The sequence below is a fragment of the Neolamprologus multifasciatus genome, chromosome 5 (assembly GCF_963576455.1).
Source record: "Neolamprologus multifasciatus chromosome 5, fNeoMul1.2, whole genome shotgun sequence".
In the NCBI taxonomy this organism is placed as follows: Eukaryota; Metazoa; Chordata; class Actinopteri; order Cichliformes; family Cichlidae; genus Neolamprologus; species Neolamprologus multifasciatus.
The window spans coordinates 11,583,656-11,598,919 of record NC_140443.1 but is presented as its reverse complement, the minus strand read 5'-3'; the positions used below and the strand labels follow the sequence as shown (position 1 = coordinate 11,598,919).

General features: G+C 41.8%; 1 protein-coding gene across 2 annotated transcripts in view; it reads right to left on the bottom strand.

The window, feature by feature from the left end:
* stab1 (stabilin 1) overlaps positions 1-15,264 on the bottom strand; it is a 183,789-nt gene that overhangs the window by 78,444 nt on the left and 90,081 nt on the right. For both annotated transcript variants that reach the window (XM_085158702.1, XM_085158703.1), the window contains 7 exons: positions 13,100-13,276; positions 12,127-12,216; positions 8,723-8,869; positions 6,693-6,749; positions 6,451-6,610; positions 4,505-4,654; positions 1,189-1,293 (listed from right to left, as the gene is read on the bottom strand). In XM_085158702.1, the coding sequence (XP_085014828.1) occupies positions 1,189-1,293; positions 4,505-4,654; positions 6,451-6,610; positions 6,693-6,749; positions 8,723-8,869; positions 12,127-12,216; positions 13,100-13,276 (886 nt within the window). The remainder of the gene's footprint in view (positions 1-1,188; positions 1,294-4,504; positions 4,655-6,450; positions 6,611-6,692; positions 6,750-8,722; positions 8,870-12,126; positions 12,217-13,099; positions 13,277-15,264) is intronic.

The following is a 15,264-nucleotide window of genomic DNA, read 5'->3' as shown; positions in this document are numbered from 1 at the left end:
AATGAGGATCAGCACCTCCAAATCTGAGGCCATGGTTCTCAGCCGGAAAAGGGTGGAGTGCCCACTCCGGGTCGGGGATGAGTTCCTGCCCCAAGTGGAGGAGTTCAAGTATCTCGGGGTCTTGTTCGCGAGTGATGGGAGAAGGGAGCTGGAGATCGACAGACGGATTGGGGCTGCAGCTGCAGTAATGCAGACGCTGCACCGGTCCGTCGTGGTGAAGAGGGAGCTGAGTGTAAAAGCGAAGCTCCCAATTTACCGGTCGATCTACGTCCCTACCCTCACCTATGGCCACGAGCTGTGGGTAGTGACCGAAAGAACGAGATCGCGGATACAAGCGGCAGAAATGAGCTTCCTCCGAAGGGTGGCTGGCCTCTCCCTTAGAGATAGGGTGAGAAGTTCGGCCATCCGGGAGGGGCTCAGAGTAGAGCCGCTGCTGCTCCACATCGAAAGAAGCCAGCTGAGGTGGTTCGGGCATCTGACAAGGATGCCCCCTGGGCGCCTCCTGGGTGAGGTGTTCCAGGCATGTCCCACCGGGAGGAGGCCCCACGGCAGACCCAGGACAGGCTGGAGAGATTATATCTCTTGGCTGGCCTGGGAACGCCTTGGTGTTCCCCCGGATAAGCTGGAGGAGGTGGCTGGGGAGAGGGAGGTCTGGGCCTCTTTGCTTAGGCTGCTGCCCCCGCGACCCGGCCTCGGATAAAGCGGAGGAAGATGGATGGATGGATGGATGGCATTATATCTGTCAGTGGTCATAATGTTATGCCTGACCTGTGTACAAAGCCATGAAGATAGTCTGCTCATACAGTAGGTATTACAGGCACTCACCTCATTATTTGCAACTCCGACCTTATTTAAAGTAAATATTTACCACTGTAACAGTATACATGATAAAATAAAAGAAAGCAACTCAGATTCATTGTTTTATAATAACTTGGTTAAGGTTTAAAATGACCACGGGCTTGGTTTAGGGATAATTTAACCATGCCTTAATGGTTACCAAGGTATCCATCTGTTTAAAAAAAATTGTGAGCTTTATTTAAGAAATAATAAACAAAAATCATACATTTGTAGGATGTTTTAGAATTTTTACAACCTCAGTACGAACCAGTGGCTCTTTTCATGAGCTTTGTTGACCATTAAAACCCAATCAGGGTCTCATATCTTTGTGCATTCAAGAAGAAATCTCACCTATTTTGTTCTGGCAGCGATTGCCCTCCCAGCCCGGCTTGCAGATACACTGTCCAGATCCTCCAATGCCATCATTGCACCTTCCCTGGTTCCTGCAGGAACAGGCTGAGAGAGACAAACAAGACTTGACACATTTTCTAGTCCAACACTGATGTGAGAACAGGCAGGTTATTTCAGGCGTCCAGACTTCCTGCAGTTGTAGTTTGGCTCTGTCTGTGATCTGTAATTATGTGACTTCGATGGTTTTGATGACCTGTGGCTTTGTCCGTTTAATCATCAGTACAGCTGTAAGAGTCATAGTTCAAAGTTATCTACTGCTCCCCCAATGCAGTTTAAATGGACCTTACATGTTCATTTTCAGCTCTATGTTTTTATTGTTAAACTGACACCAGGCCTTGTTGCAGCCCCTCAGTTCATCCACTGTCTAAAACAAGTTGATTTAGCTCCTCTTACTTTAAGCCAACTTTCTTCTGATTGGCTCTAACTCACAAACAGAAGGTTTAAAAATGGTGGAGTTTCTGTGCTCACCAGATGTCCCCTTCCTTTGACATGAGGCAGAGCCAAGAGTAGGAAAAACTGTGAAATGAGCATTTAGAGCAGCCTGAAGCCTGAGCTTTGGGCTCACATCTGGATTATGTTTTATATGAGCAACATTATTTTTAAAATATAAAAAATGAAAAGCAGATAAGGTCCACTTCATAAATCACACAGCATAAATCTAATTTTTGTCATATTTCTTATTTTAATATTATGCTTTTGATTTTATTTATGCTCCAAGGATCTATGTTGGTGAGCTGTCTGTGAGCCTAAGTCACATTTGCAGCCTGAGTCTGACAGAAGAGAACAAATCAGCGTTATAGATAACATCCTCTCTACCAGAGAAGCTGACACCATCAGAGATTAACAATTATCAACCAGCTGTTCTCACGTCGCATGTGAAGAAGGTACTGGAAACACCAGTTTTGGCTCACCTGAGACTACAGGTGGAAACATCTATTGATCCTCTGCAGTTTGTACACCAACCAAATCTGGGAGTGGATGATTCAATCATCTTCATGCTGCAGAGAACCTACTCCCAATCTGGAGAGTAACAGCTGCACAGTGAGGATACTTTCTATGATTTATCAAGTCAATTTGAAATGATTCAGCTGCTGCTTCTGAGAGAGAAGCTCCTGAAAATATCAGTGAACACGTCCACCATCTCATGGATTACTGACTACCTGACAGTCAGTCTTCAGTATGTTAGAATGGCATAGCTCCGTCAGATTTGGTGGTTACAATGTAGCTTGCCATCACCAGTGTGTGAATGGACTGCACTGCTTACTAGGAGGCAGCGGAGCATCTTCCCCAAAAGACTGATTCAGCTCTGCTGCCACAAGAACAGAGACAGGAAAGCTTCATGTTGTCACCATCTTTAATACAATATATCATCTTTTAGGCTGAGAGACATCTGTCAGATATAATTATTAGTATTAGTATTATTGTTAATAATACTAATATTTTAATTGCTGTAACACACATGAATTAATAATCATGGGTTAATTAAATATTACATAAATGCTGTTTTTTTTCATCAAAAGTTTCATTGTTTTTTATAAGAGCTGTTATGCAACAGCTTCACTTTAACTAAAGCTGCAGAGTGCTCTTTGTACACCTCAATCTGCTCTGGATGAATTGAGCAACCATGGCAACGTGTTTTGTTCCTGCTGTGACGAAGAGTTTCAAATCGACTCCAGCTCTAACTGACACCTCTGCTGTCTCCTCCAAAGCGAGGACACACCTGTGTTCCTCTGTGGAGAAACACTGAGTGGAGTTGGATTTAATAAAGACTGTTAAACTCAAACAGGCAAAGATGAGCAGCCGTATCCACATTTAAAGAAAAACAAAAAAATCTGCTCTGGTGGTTTGGCTCTAAGCGAAGACAGCTGGCAGGTTTGTCCTGAGCTGGAAACACACCCAGCTGTGTGATGGTAAGTGTGGAGCGTTGCCATGGTGACAGACTGCTGGAGAGCTGATGGGGGTGAGACTGTCTGCTGATGCCAGATTTGCTACTTTCTTTCGCCACAGCATATTAAAGGGTTACAACGCAGCCATGGTGAATACATCAAAGGGCTGAAACACACCCTCCTCTTATTTTTAGACTTTTAACACTGCTTTTTTAATACCAAAATTGTGCACCAAATTTATGATTGAGATTTTGCATTTCTGTGCACTGCCCCCTGCAGGTGGTAGAGAGCTGCTGCCTCAAGTGCTGCTTTTCATTGCACTCACATGTCTCCTCCCTTCCTCAGCTCTTCCCAGTCAAGTGGGAGAGTTGTGAGGAAAAGGTGTGAGGATGGAGGAGGAAGCTGTGAAGTGAGAATTCCCTCCATGCCAGAGTCAGTCTTCACTTATGGATGTTGCTTGTGATTGTTTTTGATTATCTTCTGGTCTTATTTCTAGAAAGTGTTCTAAGAACTGAGCATTTATATGAAAATCAGCCTATCGCGCTAACTTTGGCTCATTACCAGATATTCTTGTTCATCAGTGAGCACTACACAGCACTGGAAGCAAGAAATTAAAGGAAAACCTCCCTCATCAAAAGTCTGTGAAGGTTCTCAGTCATCCAGGTCATCGTAGTCTGAGGGGCTTGGAAAGAAAAGCGTCTGGACTTTTCTAGGTTTCTTGAAGATGTTTCACCTCTCATTCGAGAAGCTTGAGTTCGAGTTCTTGAGTTCTAAGAGCAACTGGTGGAGAATCCCAGATTTTAAACCCTATGGGAGTGTCCCCCCAAAAGGGTCATGGACCCCCTATTGATCCTCTACCTAATCACACAAGCCAAGGTGTGAAAATGGGTGTGGGTCACAGTCAGCCAAGGTTTCGGATGAACCCACTGTGAAACCTAGACCCACCTTATCATGTGATTTCCTGAGGTCAGATGGCCCAGGATGTGAGTGGGCGTTAAGGCGTCTGGGAAGGGATTTCAAAATTGGATAATAGATGGCAGACAGCTGGTGTCGTAAGCCACCGCCTCTGTTCAAAGATGGTGCCATCGATGGCTTATTTCATTCCTCTTTCAAACCATCTGCCTTCTCTGTCCAAAATGTGAACATTGGCATCCTCAAAAGAGTGACCTTTGTCCTTTAGATGCAGATGAACCGCTGAGTCTTGTCCCATTGAGGGGTTCTTCTATGTTGTGCCATGCATTTATGAAGTGGCTGTTTGGTCTCTCCAACAGCCACTTCTGAAGAGCTGTTGGAGAGCAGACCTTATCTACAAAAGGTGCACTCTCTTTGTTTTTCCACTGAGCGATGATAAAAACTAAAAAGCATTTTACCTGTGCAGTTAGGGCCATAGAACCCAGCGGCACACAGTTCGCAAGATTCCCCTCTGAATCCGGTGTGGCATCTACATGTTCCAGTACCGAGATTACCGTCGTTGCAGTCGCCATGTTTGCCACAAGGGGCCTCCAAACCACCTGAACAAACTGCAACAGACAGAAGAAAAGGGTCAAAACATAGCATGGAAACAAAGAAAAAAAGAAACTCTCTTCCAGTCTTTATTAACTTTGCTCAGTGGGACCTGACAGAGACGGAAGTCTGTGGGAGAATTCTGCAAAGGTAAACATGATGGCACACCCAGCCCTACCCAGCTTTCATGTCCCTGTGACCTCTGAAAAAAGGTTTTACTCCAGGGGCTTCAAAATAACTGCCCATAGGCATTACCAAGACGGCTTGCAGTGCTGTGAAAAAGTATTTACCCCCTCCTTGATTTCCTAGCTTTTTACATATTTGTCACATGTAGACAAATATAATTTAACTTGTGTTAAATTATATTTAACACAAGTATATTTAAGTTATTATTTAACTTAAATATAATTTAACTTGCAATCCTAAGCAATCCACATGTCTACGTGACTTTTCACATAAACTCTTGTGTGATAAACTTATTTAGCAACTAACAGCTTCCACAGCTTCCACAGTTCTTCAGCTACTCAGGTGTCTTAGTTCTTCAGCTAAGACACCTGAGTTAGAAAACACAAACACTGCAGTCGTCTTTACTCGCGAGGGCACTGAGCGCTCGTCCTCACAGGAGGCACTCACGGACTCGCGCTCTGTCACTGTCTGCGTTCTTTATTTATACAAGCTTGTCACATGTGTGTACAAAGATAACAAAGTTATTCTAAGAACTCAGAGCTGAGGTTCCCCTTTTCTAAGTCTGTATGTTCTTAATATAGAGGAAGCTGTTAGTTGCTAAATAAGTTTATCACACAAGAGTTTATGTGAAAAGTCACGTAGACATGTGGATTGCTCAGTGATCCATAAAAAGAGCACATTTCATGTAGCTGATCACACTATGTACAATTTTCTTCTGACATTCCCTCCTGTTTATCACGAAATGAAATGTACATGTTATCAGTAAGTAACTACTTGTCTTTCACATTTTCAGTTACTACATCATTAGTTGCACTTCATCTTCATCTAACAAATAGGAAAAGAAGTCTTCATGATCCTCATCAGTTTGTGGTACATCTGCATATGCTGTGAGTGATGTCGCTATCATCTGTGAAATTACAGCTTTTAAACAAGGGATAACACAAATAAAGAAAAAGCAAAAATAAAACCAGGGAAACTCCAACGCTGATCAACAGTCTCTTTAGAATCTGTTAAAGTTGAGCGCTTCTTCCTGGATGAGGATGTTGATGTTGATGTGCACTTTACACAAGTCATTCTGAAAGTGTGATCAGAGATCAGAATTGGTGCACATGTTACAGTGTGTTTCCCACATGTTGTGTTAAACACGTATCTGTATCAGGCATTGTTCATCCAAGGATGGATGTGGTCTTGTGTCATGTCCGGTAGATGTGAGTTGTCATGTGTCCATCTCTTATCTCGGCTCGTGTATTGGTATCTTATTATTATCTTTGTCTAATATTAAAATCTGATTCCTGATCTGAAACATGTCAGTGTGAAATCAGGAAATCAGGAAGGGGACAAAATACTTTTTCACAGCAGTTTAGAAAGACCGTAAGTCCACATTTTTCTCACTTGGATAAGTAAGCATCAGTAATATCTAGCCAACCAGAAGTGTGACTAATATTTTTGAGAAAACATGCTTTCAATAAAAACTACATAAATTCAACAACTTGAATATCCAAACTAAACCTTGTGACTTTCAGAATTTGTAACTCAGTCTTTAAACAAGCTGCAAAAACCAAGAACATCTCTGTACAAACAAAAGCACAATTCCTCACATAAGTGCCTCCATCCCTTCCCCTCTTACCTTGACAGTCTCGCCCGAAGTGGTTTTTGCAGCACTTCTGTACCCAGCCTGGAAAGCTACAAACTTTCCTACAGCCATATCTGCTGAAACGATCCAGGTCATCATACAAGTATGAGTAGCGATACCTGGAGCGCGAGTTCAAACAGCCCTCCCTCTTTCCCTGGAAGAATACAGAAATGATATTTATCTCCACAGTCTTTATCTATAAGCAGCTAATGCTCACATGCTTTAGCAGACCTTACCGTGTCATAGTGTTTGAAGGGACAGGACGGAGTGAAGATGCAGCTTCCACAGCGCCCCTGAAATATTTAAGATAAGTGAGATAATGATTATTTGTCACGAGATAACAGGGTTAAAGCCCTACTTAATCCACCAGGGCACATGCTAATGTGAGAGCCTTTGTAGTTTTCTGGTCTTGTTAGGGTACGTGGGTCGTTGACCCAGTGGTTTCAGTTTTGTACCTTTTATTTGTGCTGGCATCTTGGTTTATTTTTGTGAAAGTTTTGGTTTCTGTTTTGCATTTCTATTTTTCCCCAGTTTTTCTTGGTGTGTGATTATTTAGTTCTGAAGTTTTGCTTTCCTTGCTCCCTCTATTCTGTGTCCAGTCAGTGTCTGTGTCTGCCCTGGTCCCACGTCTCTGTTCCCTCTGTTGCAGTGCCTGCTTGTGAGTCTGTGTCTGTAAGTTCAATCTGTGTTTCCTGTTTTACTTTAAAAATCCGTGTCTCATGTTAATGCGTCTGGTTTTGCTTCCTTTGTCTCGTCAGCCCTGATTTGTCCAGCTGTGTTTCCCTCCTGTCTCTCATTCCCTGATTGCTCCCTCTGTGTATATAAGCCCTGTGTTTTCGTCTGTCTGTGTCACGATCTACCCTCATTCATGCTTTGTGTTCTGTCTGTCTGTCTGTCTGTCTGTCTGTCTGCCTGCCTGCCTGCCTGCCTGCCTGTCTGTCTGTCTGTCTGTCTGCCTGCCTGCCTGCCTGCCTGCCTGCCTGCCTGCCTGCCTGCGTTTATTCTTTGTATTTTTGAAGTTTGTTACTTTGAGTTCAGCATTACAGCTGTTTTTTTTTTTTTGAGTTCACGTTTGTCTCCGGAGTCTGTACTTTGGGTCCTCCTTACCACCGCTCCTGCCTGCACACAGCCTTCGTATGACAGGTGTTTATTCACCTGGCGCTCATCCTGGGAATTACACATTATTCAATCCCAACAATTTAGTAAAACAAAGCTTAGCTTAGTTGTTAGCTTGGTTGCTAATGGCCAGAGGCAATTGTATGATCTATTCCTACTCTACACAAGAAGAAGCTAATAAACAATTTAGCTTCCTAAATTTTAAAATAAATCCTATGATCAAAGATCTGTTTTAATTTTAATTTCAACTTTTATCTAATCTGCTATATGTCTCGGTTCCTTTTCTGTGCATACACTACTGGTCAAAAATTTTAGAACAATTTTTTATTCCAATTTTTTATTAAAAATTATGCAGTTTAATTTCACATTGCACACTGAAATGAAAGCATAGTAAAATAAGCAATTTGAGTTTAAAAAGAAATCATGGACCCTGACTCCAGCACAAACAGCCCCAGACAACCACACTTCCTTGTCGATGTTTGACAGTTGATGCCACACAATGTGGAACCATCCTTTTGCTTACCTGACAGCATAAAAAGATCCTGTGTGATGAACTAAAGATTTCAAAATATGATTCATCAGTCCATAAAACTTTTTTTTCAGTCTTCAGTGGTCCGATGGCAGTGTTTCATGGCCCAGGCATGCCTCTTTGTCTTATTCTGATGTCTTAGCAATGGCTTTCTTGCTGCAACTCATCCTGTCAAACCCGCGGTTCAAAGTCTTTTCTCCACAGCTGAAACTGAGACTTGCTTACCTGCTTACTTACTCTGAACCAGAACTTGGAGCTATAGTATATAGATAATACTTAATTTATTGTATTCATTCTAAATTTAGGTTAAGTTTCACCATTTACATAAGCATTTCCATTTGTTATGTTTAGCTTAATTTTTTACCTGCAGTAACAAACAAATACTTTACCTAGCCTTGTCTAATCAGTCTAAATCAAAACTAATGAACCCAATACCCAGATTTCTTTTTTTATTTTGAGAACCTTTTGATTCTAATTTTGAAAATCAGATGAAAATAAACAACATAATTTCTTTAGTAAATTACATCACTGCATTTACTAGTGCTGTTGGAGCACACAGTAAAATGACTCCCCCAGTGGCAGTACTGGAGTTGAAGCGGTAGCATTGTTAGTGTTACTCACGTAAGTGGTTCTGTTCTCGATGGTGTCACAGAATGCCCCGAGGCCAGCAGGTTCCAGCAGCTGGTCGATGCCATAGGCCACGCCATTCTGGAAGTTCAGGTAGCGGTCCACTACCTTGGCCTCATTTTCATTTATTACTATTGAACCCTAAAAACAGACACACACGTTTTAAAAAATACAACTACTAAGCAATAACAGAGTAGACTAAAATGGAAACCATTCATTAGAGACAACAGAGTGATGTTATGATCATTTTGTTGGTGGTGTAAAAACAAACAGCAGGAGTTTTGTGAATATTCACAATACACTATATAACCAAAAGTATTCGCTCAGGTTTAATATGATCTCAGCCCACCCTGTGCAGCTATAACAGCTTCAACTCTTCTGGGAACGCTTTCCACGAGGTTTAAGAATATGTGTTTATAGGAATTTTTGACCATTCTTCCAGACGTGGATTAATGAGGTCAGACACTGATGTTGGACAAGAAATCCTAGCTCGCAGTTTCCAGTTTAATTAATCCCAAAGGTGTTCTGTCAAGCTAAGGTCAGGACTCTGTGGAGGCCAGTCAAGTTCTTCCACACCAAACTTGCCATCCATGTCTTTATGGCCCTTGCATGTTGACTGGTGTGCAGTCATCTTGGAACAGGAAGGAGCGTTCCCCAAATTGTTACCACAAAGTTGGGAGCATGAAATTGTTCAAAATGTTTTGGTATGCTGAAGCATTACGAGTTCCCTTCACTGGAACAAAGGGGCTGAGCCCAACTTCTGAAAAACAACCCCACATCATAAACCACCTCCACCAAACTTTACACTTGGCACAGTGCAGTGCCAAACCCAGACTCCTTTATTGGAGCGCCAGACGGAGAGGTGCGATTCAGTTACTCCCTTTATTGTCAACCAGAACTTGGGGCTATACGCAATTCGTCACTTCACTGCTGTAGAGTCCAGTGGTGGTGTGCTTTACACTACTACATCCACACTTTGCATTGCACTCATTGATGTAAGACTTGAATGCAGCTGCTTGGCTATAGAAACCCATTCTGTAATGTTCTGATCTAAACTGAAGGTCACATTCAGAGGTCTGTAGCAACTGACTCTACATAAAGTTGGGGACTTCTGTGCACTATGTGCCTCAGCATCAGGTACAAAGCTGGAATTCACTGAGCTCCTGAATTCACAAATCTTTGTTGAAGCAGCCTGCATGCCTAGGTGCTTGATTTTATACACCTGTGGTCCTCTTGCTAGCCATCTCTCGCTCACTGTAAGAAACCTCGGAGTGTTCCTGGATAGCTCTTTTAAATCAGAGAAACAGGTCTCCACTGTGGTAAAAAACAGCTTTTACCAGTTGCGTCAGATATCTAAAGCAAAGCCGTTCCTTCCTTTAAGGAAAAACTTATCCACGCATTCATCACATCCAGACTGGACTACTACAACTCCCTCTACTTGGGCCTCCAACACTCTTCTCTTTACCGGCCAAGTTAGTTCAAAATGCAGCTGCGCGTCTCTTAACAGGTACTAGAATCTATGATCACATCACTCCAATTTTAGCCAACTTACATTGGCTCCCTGTTAAATTTCCTATAGATTTTAAAATTCTTTAGTTTACTTTTAAATTCTAAATAAATAAATAAATAATAAATAATTGCTATAGAAATAAATTTTGATTTGATGACAGTGAGCAGAACACCTGAATTCAATTATTTGAATGGGTGAGTGAATACTTTTGCAGACATCTCGTGTTTACAGACCTGTAAAATCACTGCATGATCAATCAGTTGATGAAAGTAATTCACTCAGGGGTCTGTTTATAACATGTGCCAACCACACAGTAACTAGGCCCTTATAGTACCTACTTATGACTAGGGATGGGTACCGGTATCCGGTGCCATGATGGCACCCCCAAAAACCATGCCCCAAAAACCAGGATCCCCCAAAAACCCGAAGAGTCCTAGCCCGTAGCCCTGCCAGTGTAGCAGAAATGATGACGGATGATGATGGCAGCAGCAGCCGTTCTTCTCTGCGTGAGTAGCTTAATGTTGTTCGTGTGTAATTTACGTTGAGTAGGCTAACCACGTTATTACATTAATGCATGTAAGGTGAACTAGCAAACACATGCAGCTGTCTTCTTGTTTGATGGCAGATACTCCCTTCACCCTGGCCAAAAAGGCTAAAATGACCAAAGAAAAAGTGGAAAACAGTTTTTGGACAAAGTGTGTGTTATTTCCATTGATTAAGCACTGCTTCTAGCTGAGAGTGATACCATATATGCCCTATAGCTGCAGAAAAGGCTAACATTGTTATCTTTTTACAAAAAAACCAGCTGAACATGAGAGGTTTTTGGACCAATTTTGTGTTCTCCATTCTTTAAGCACCGGTTTGAGCACCGTTTAAGCACCGGCGCCGTTTCAAAAGTACTGTTTTGGCACCGGTATCAGATAAAACCTAAACGATACCCATCCCTACTTATGACAGACATTAAAATTATCTGTGGGATAAGCTTTGACTTTCCTGTCTGTATAAAATGGTAACTGGTTCTTAGATAGCACTTTTCTATTTTATCTGAGCACTCAAAGTGTTTTATACAACATATCTTATTCACCCTTTCACACATGCATTCATTCAATCCTTTTCTAGCTAACATTCACGCACATTCATACTCTGATGAATGCATTTTGCCCAAGGATACCTTGGCACGCAAACTGGATCAGAAAGGGAGCAAACAACCAACTTTCCAAATGGTAGATGACCTGCACTACCTCCTCAGCTACAGCCACCCCCACATTAGTTCTTGCAACCAATTGCATTCTTCATTGACGCACGAATTGAGTGAACCACCAATAAGAGGCATATCAGAGTTTTTGAGGTTTCCACATTCAGAGACAAAGTTTTGAAAAGAGTAAGGTTTTCTAGGCAGGAGTTCCTCCATGAGAACTCTGACGCTCATTAGTCAGTCCTTGTAAGAAGCCGCTGGGGGTGGACTTGCTTTGGGGTAGAGGCAGAGCATGTACGGTCATCAGGCCAGTGGCGATGCACAGACTAAGCCCAAGGCCACAGAGCACACACACTGTCATGGGTAAGACCCAAGCAGGGGCACATAGAGCACCTCAGGTGGATAACCTCAGCAGACCCGCTTGCACGCCATGAGGTCGTAAAGACGGAATGTTGCGGAGAAGGCGCTCCCCCCTGGAGCTAACAATGTGTAGATGCTGAGCCACACCACCCAGGCACATTTTTAGTCAGTTATGGGAAACAAATCCCAGGAGAGGTCCTAGGTTTGATCAGCCAACCTATGGGAACAGTGCTTTCATCATGTGGCAACACTAATTAATATAGCAACAATTAACTGCCAGGTGTGGAAGAAGTAATGGCCACTCATTTGGTTTATGTGTGTGTGTTTCCTCACCACCAGGCTCCGGTCACAGCTGAACTTGATGGTGGATCCATGCATCGTGCGGAAGGATGAAAATTTCGTCGGCAGTCCAACATTTGTCACCTACACACACACACATGCATAATGCTTCAAAGGAAAAGGTTTAGAAACACTTTAATATTGTCAATGTTTCTGATTAAATATGTGCTTAAAACATCTTTTGATACAAACCCTAAAAGCAGATCAAGAGAATGTTATTACTTTATTAATGCAATTCATTCATTTTCTTGGCTTAGCCAATTCAGGGCTCATGTTCACGTCCACATCTACAGAGATTTTCTTTATGTCTTTAAGACATTTCTGCAGTTTAACTAAATGGTGTGCGTTATCTGGCTTCATGGATAGATAAAGTTGTGTGTCATCTGCACAGCAGTGAAAATCTATGCTATGCCTTCTAATGATACTGCCTAAGGGAAGCATGTATAATGTAAACCGAACTGGTCTTAGCACTGAACCCTGTGGAACTCCAAAATTAACCTCAGCCTTTGAAGAAGACTCTCCATTTACATGAACAAACTGGAGTCTATTAGACAGATAAAATTCAAACTACTGCAGCACAGTAACTGTAATACCTACAGTGTGCTCTAATCTTTCTAATAGAATATTATGGTCAACAGCATCAAACGCTAGCAGGACAAGCACAGAGATGAGCTGCCTCTCCCTGAGCCTGGTTCTGGAGGAGGTTTCTTCCAGTTAAATGGGAGTTTTCCTTCCCACTATCGCGAAAGTGCTTACAAAGGGGGTCGTATGGTTTTTGGGGTTTCTCTGTTGTATTATTGTAGGTGTCTACCTTACAATATAAAAGTGCCTTGAGGTGGCTGTTGTGATTTGGCATTGTATAAATAATATTGAATTGGATTATAACCCTACACATCTCTTTTTGCCATTCGTAATCTGCTCTATCCAAAAGAACACTTCGTTATTCATCCAGTCATTCTCCTCCTACCTTTGAGTTGCGAATAATGTGAGCCTTTAAGGTGGCAGCTAGCCGGTCCCGGTGTAAAGGGTGGATGAGCCAGAGCTGCCTTTCAGGTGGCAAGGACTCCATGGCCTTGTTTGTGGGCCAAAACACGGTGAATGGTTGGTGGACGGCCATATTGAGTGTAGGGAGGAGGCCTGCAATCTGCAAAAAGTGATAAAAGCACTTAACAGTGAGTCTTGCACATTGATTTTTATTTATGCTGACCACAAACTTTTTTTTGACATTTTAGAAACACTTGAAATTAATTTTACTAGATACAAATGTTATGATAAATGTTAGAACAAATGGAACTTTACTTAACCTTTTCCTTTATGAAAGCCATATCTGCTGTGTAATCTGTTGTACAGTGATACTGGGCTGCACAGCGGACGTCTATTATGAGTAATTCTGTCTCTAATCAACAAAGTCTTCTGTTTGACAGTCTTCGATTTCAATAAAAATGTTATGGTAGAAAATATGAATATTTACAAAAATAGCTGTGAAATATGAAATACTTTTTAAAAAAATGATTCATCGACCCACCTTCAGGCCTTTTTCCACACACTAAAATTGGAAACAGTGTTTGAACAAGAATATCTCAACGACTATTAAAGATAAAAGCCTGAAATTTTCAATGGTCTATCTTTGTTCTTGATAAAATTTTAGCTGTAATTCTTAGCTGATGATGGAGGAACGAGACAACGTTCCTTCATCATCAATTTATTCTTGATGATGATGATGATAAAAACAGCAGCCTTTATCTTTAATAAGTTTTGAAATATTCATGTTAATACATTGCCTCAAATTTCAATGGGCCAAAAAAGACACTTTTAGGTCTTTTTTGGCCCATTGAATTATAGCACCACTGGCTAACAATGATGAGGATGTTTGTATCCTTGACAGGGAGGAATGCTGGTTTGAGCGGGGAGTCAAGGAGGCCATTTAAACGGGAAAGATCATCTCTGAATTGAGGACAGGGCCTAAGGGTACATCTTTCACCATCTTACAACGCTGTGATTTCAACCATTCTCCAGCTCTCTGTAAAATGGTACTTATGGTTATTGAGCAGTAGCCACTAATCAATACTCATGACAATTTGCATATTAACGACCATGAAACTGACCTCACAGCCCATTGTTCATCAGTGGTGCTAGTGTCAGTCATTATGGAGATGTGCTGTTTATAAGGTTGAGGAAACCTGCAGTAAGCTGACACTGTAAAACTCACTTGGTTGAGTGACAAAACGTTTCTCCCACTGAAAACGCTACGATTCAGATAAACAGAATCAACCTTTTTGCGATAGAGTCTAAAGGTACCTCTACCCATGTATTTTCCTGTTATGGCAAAATAATCTCATCTCCAGGACAAAGATGTTCAAGAGGAGCTGCCAAGCAGGAAGACAAGAAGAACACAGAGAAGGTTCATGGAGTGAAGGAGGACATACAGAGGGTTGGTGTGACGGAGGAAGATCACTGTGGTGATTGCAAAGCCAAAGGAAGAAGAACGTCAAGAAAGTAACCATGACCACAAAAACATGAAAATATGTGATTGCATCAGCAGGTCATAGCATTGATTACATTGCTGACAATATTAACAGTGACGGGATGATTTCTAGGTTCTAATCTTGGAGTCGATCAATAGGAAGAACACTCCCTCCACTTTCACAAACATTAAGATCGTAGAACATTTATGGCAAAGTGATATTTCAATCTATCATGTAATTTCAAGTCAAGTGGCTTTATTGTTATTCCAGCCATGTGCAGTGGTACAGTACACAGTGAAACAAGACAACGTTCCTCCAATACCATGGTGCTATGGTCTTGGAGGCAGTGCAATACCAGACAGAACAGAACAGAACGATACAGACACAAGACAGTGCAGACACAAGAATGACACAGAAAAGTGCAATAATGACAGTGGGTTGTGCAAAAGACTGAGCATTGTGCAAAAAGTACATATGGGATAAGGTAATCTCTGTGTACAAGTTTCACAAAATTCTGACAAATAATCTCGTCGGAGAAGGTCGTCTACAGTTCAGTTGAGTTCAGTTCAGGCTTATTTATCTAGCATCAGTCATAACAACAGCTGCCTCGAGGCTCTTTACACTGTAAGGTAAAGATTACAGTGTTACTGTGGTGGATAAATGGACA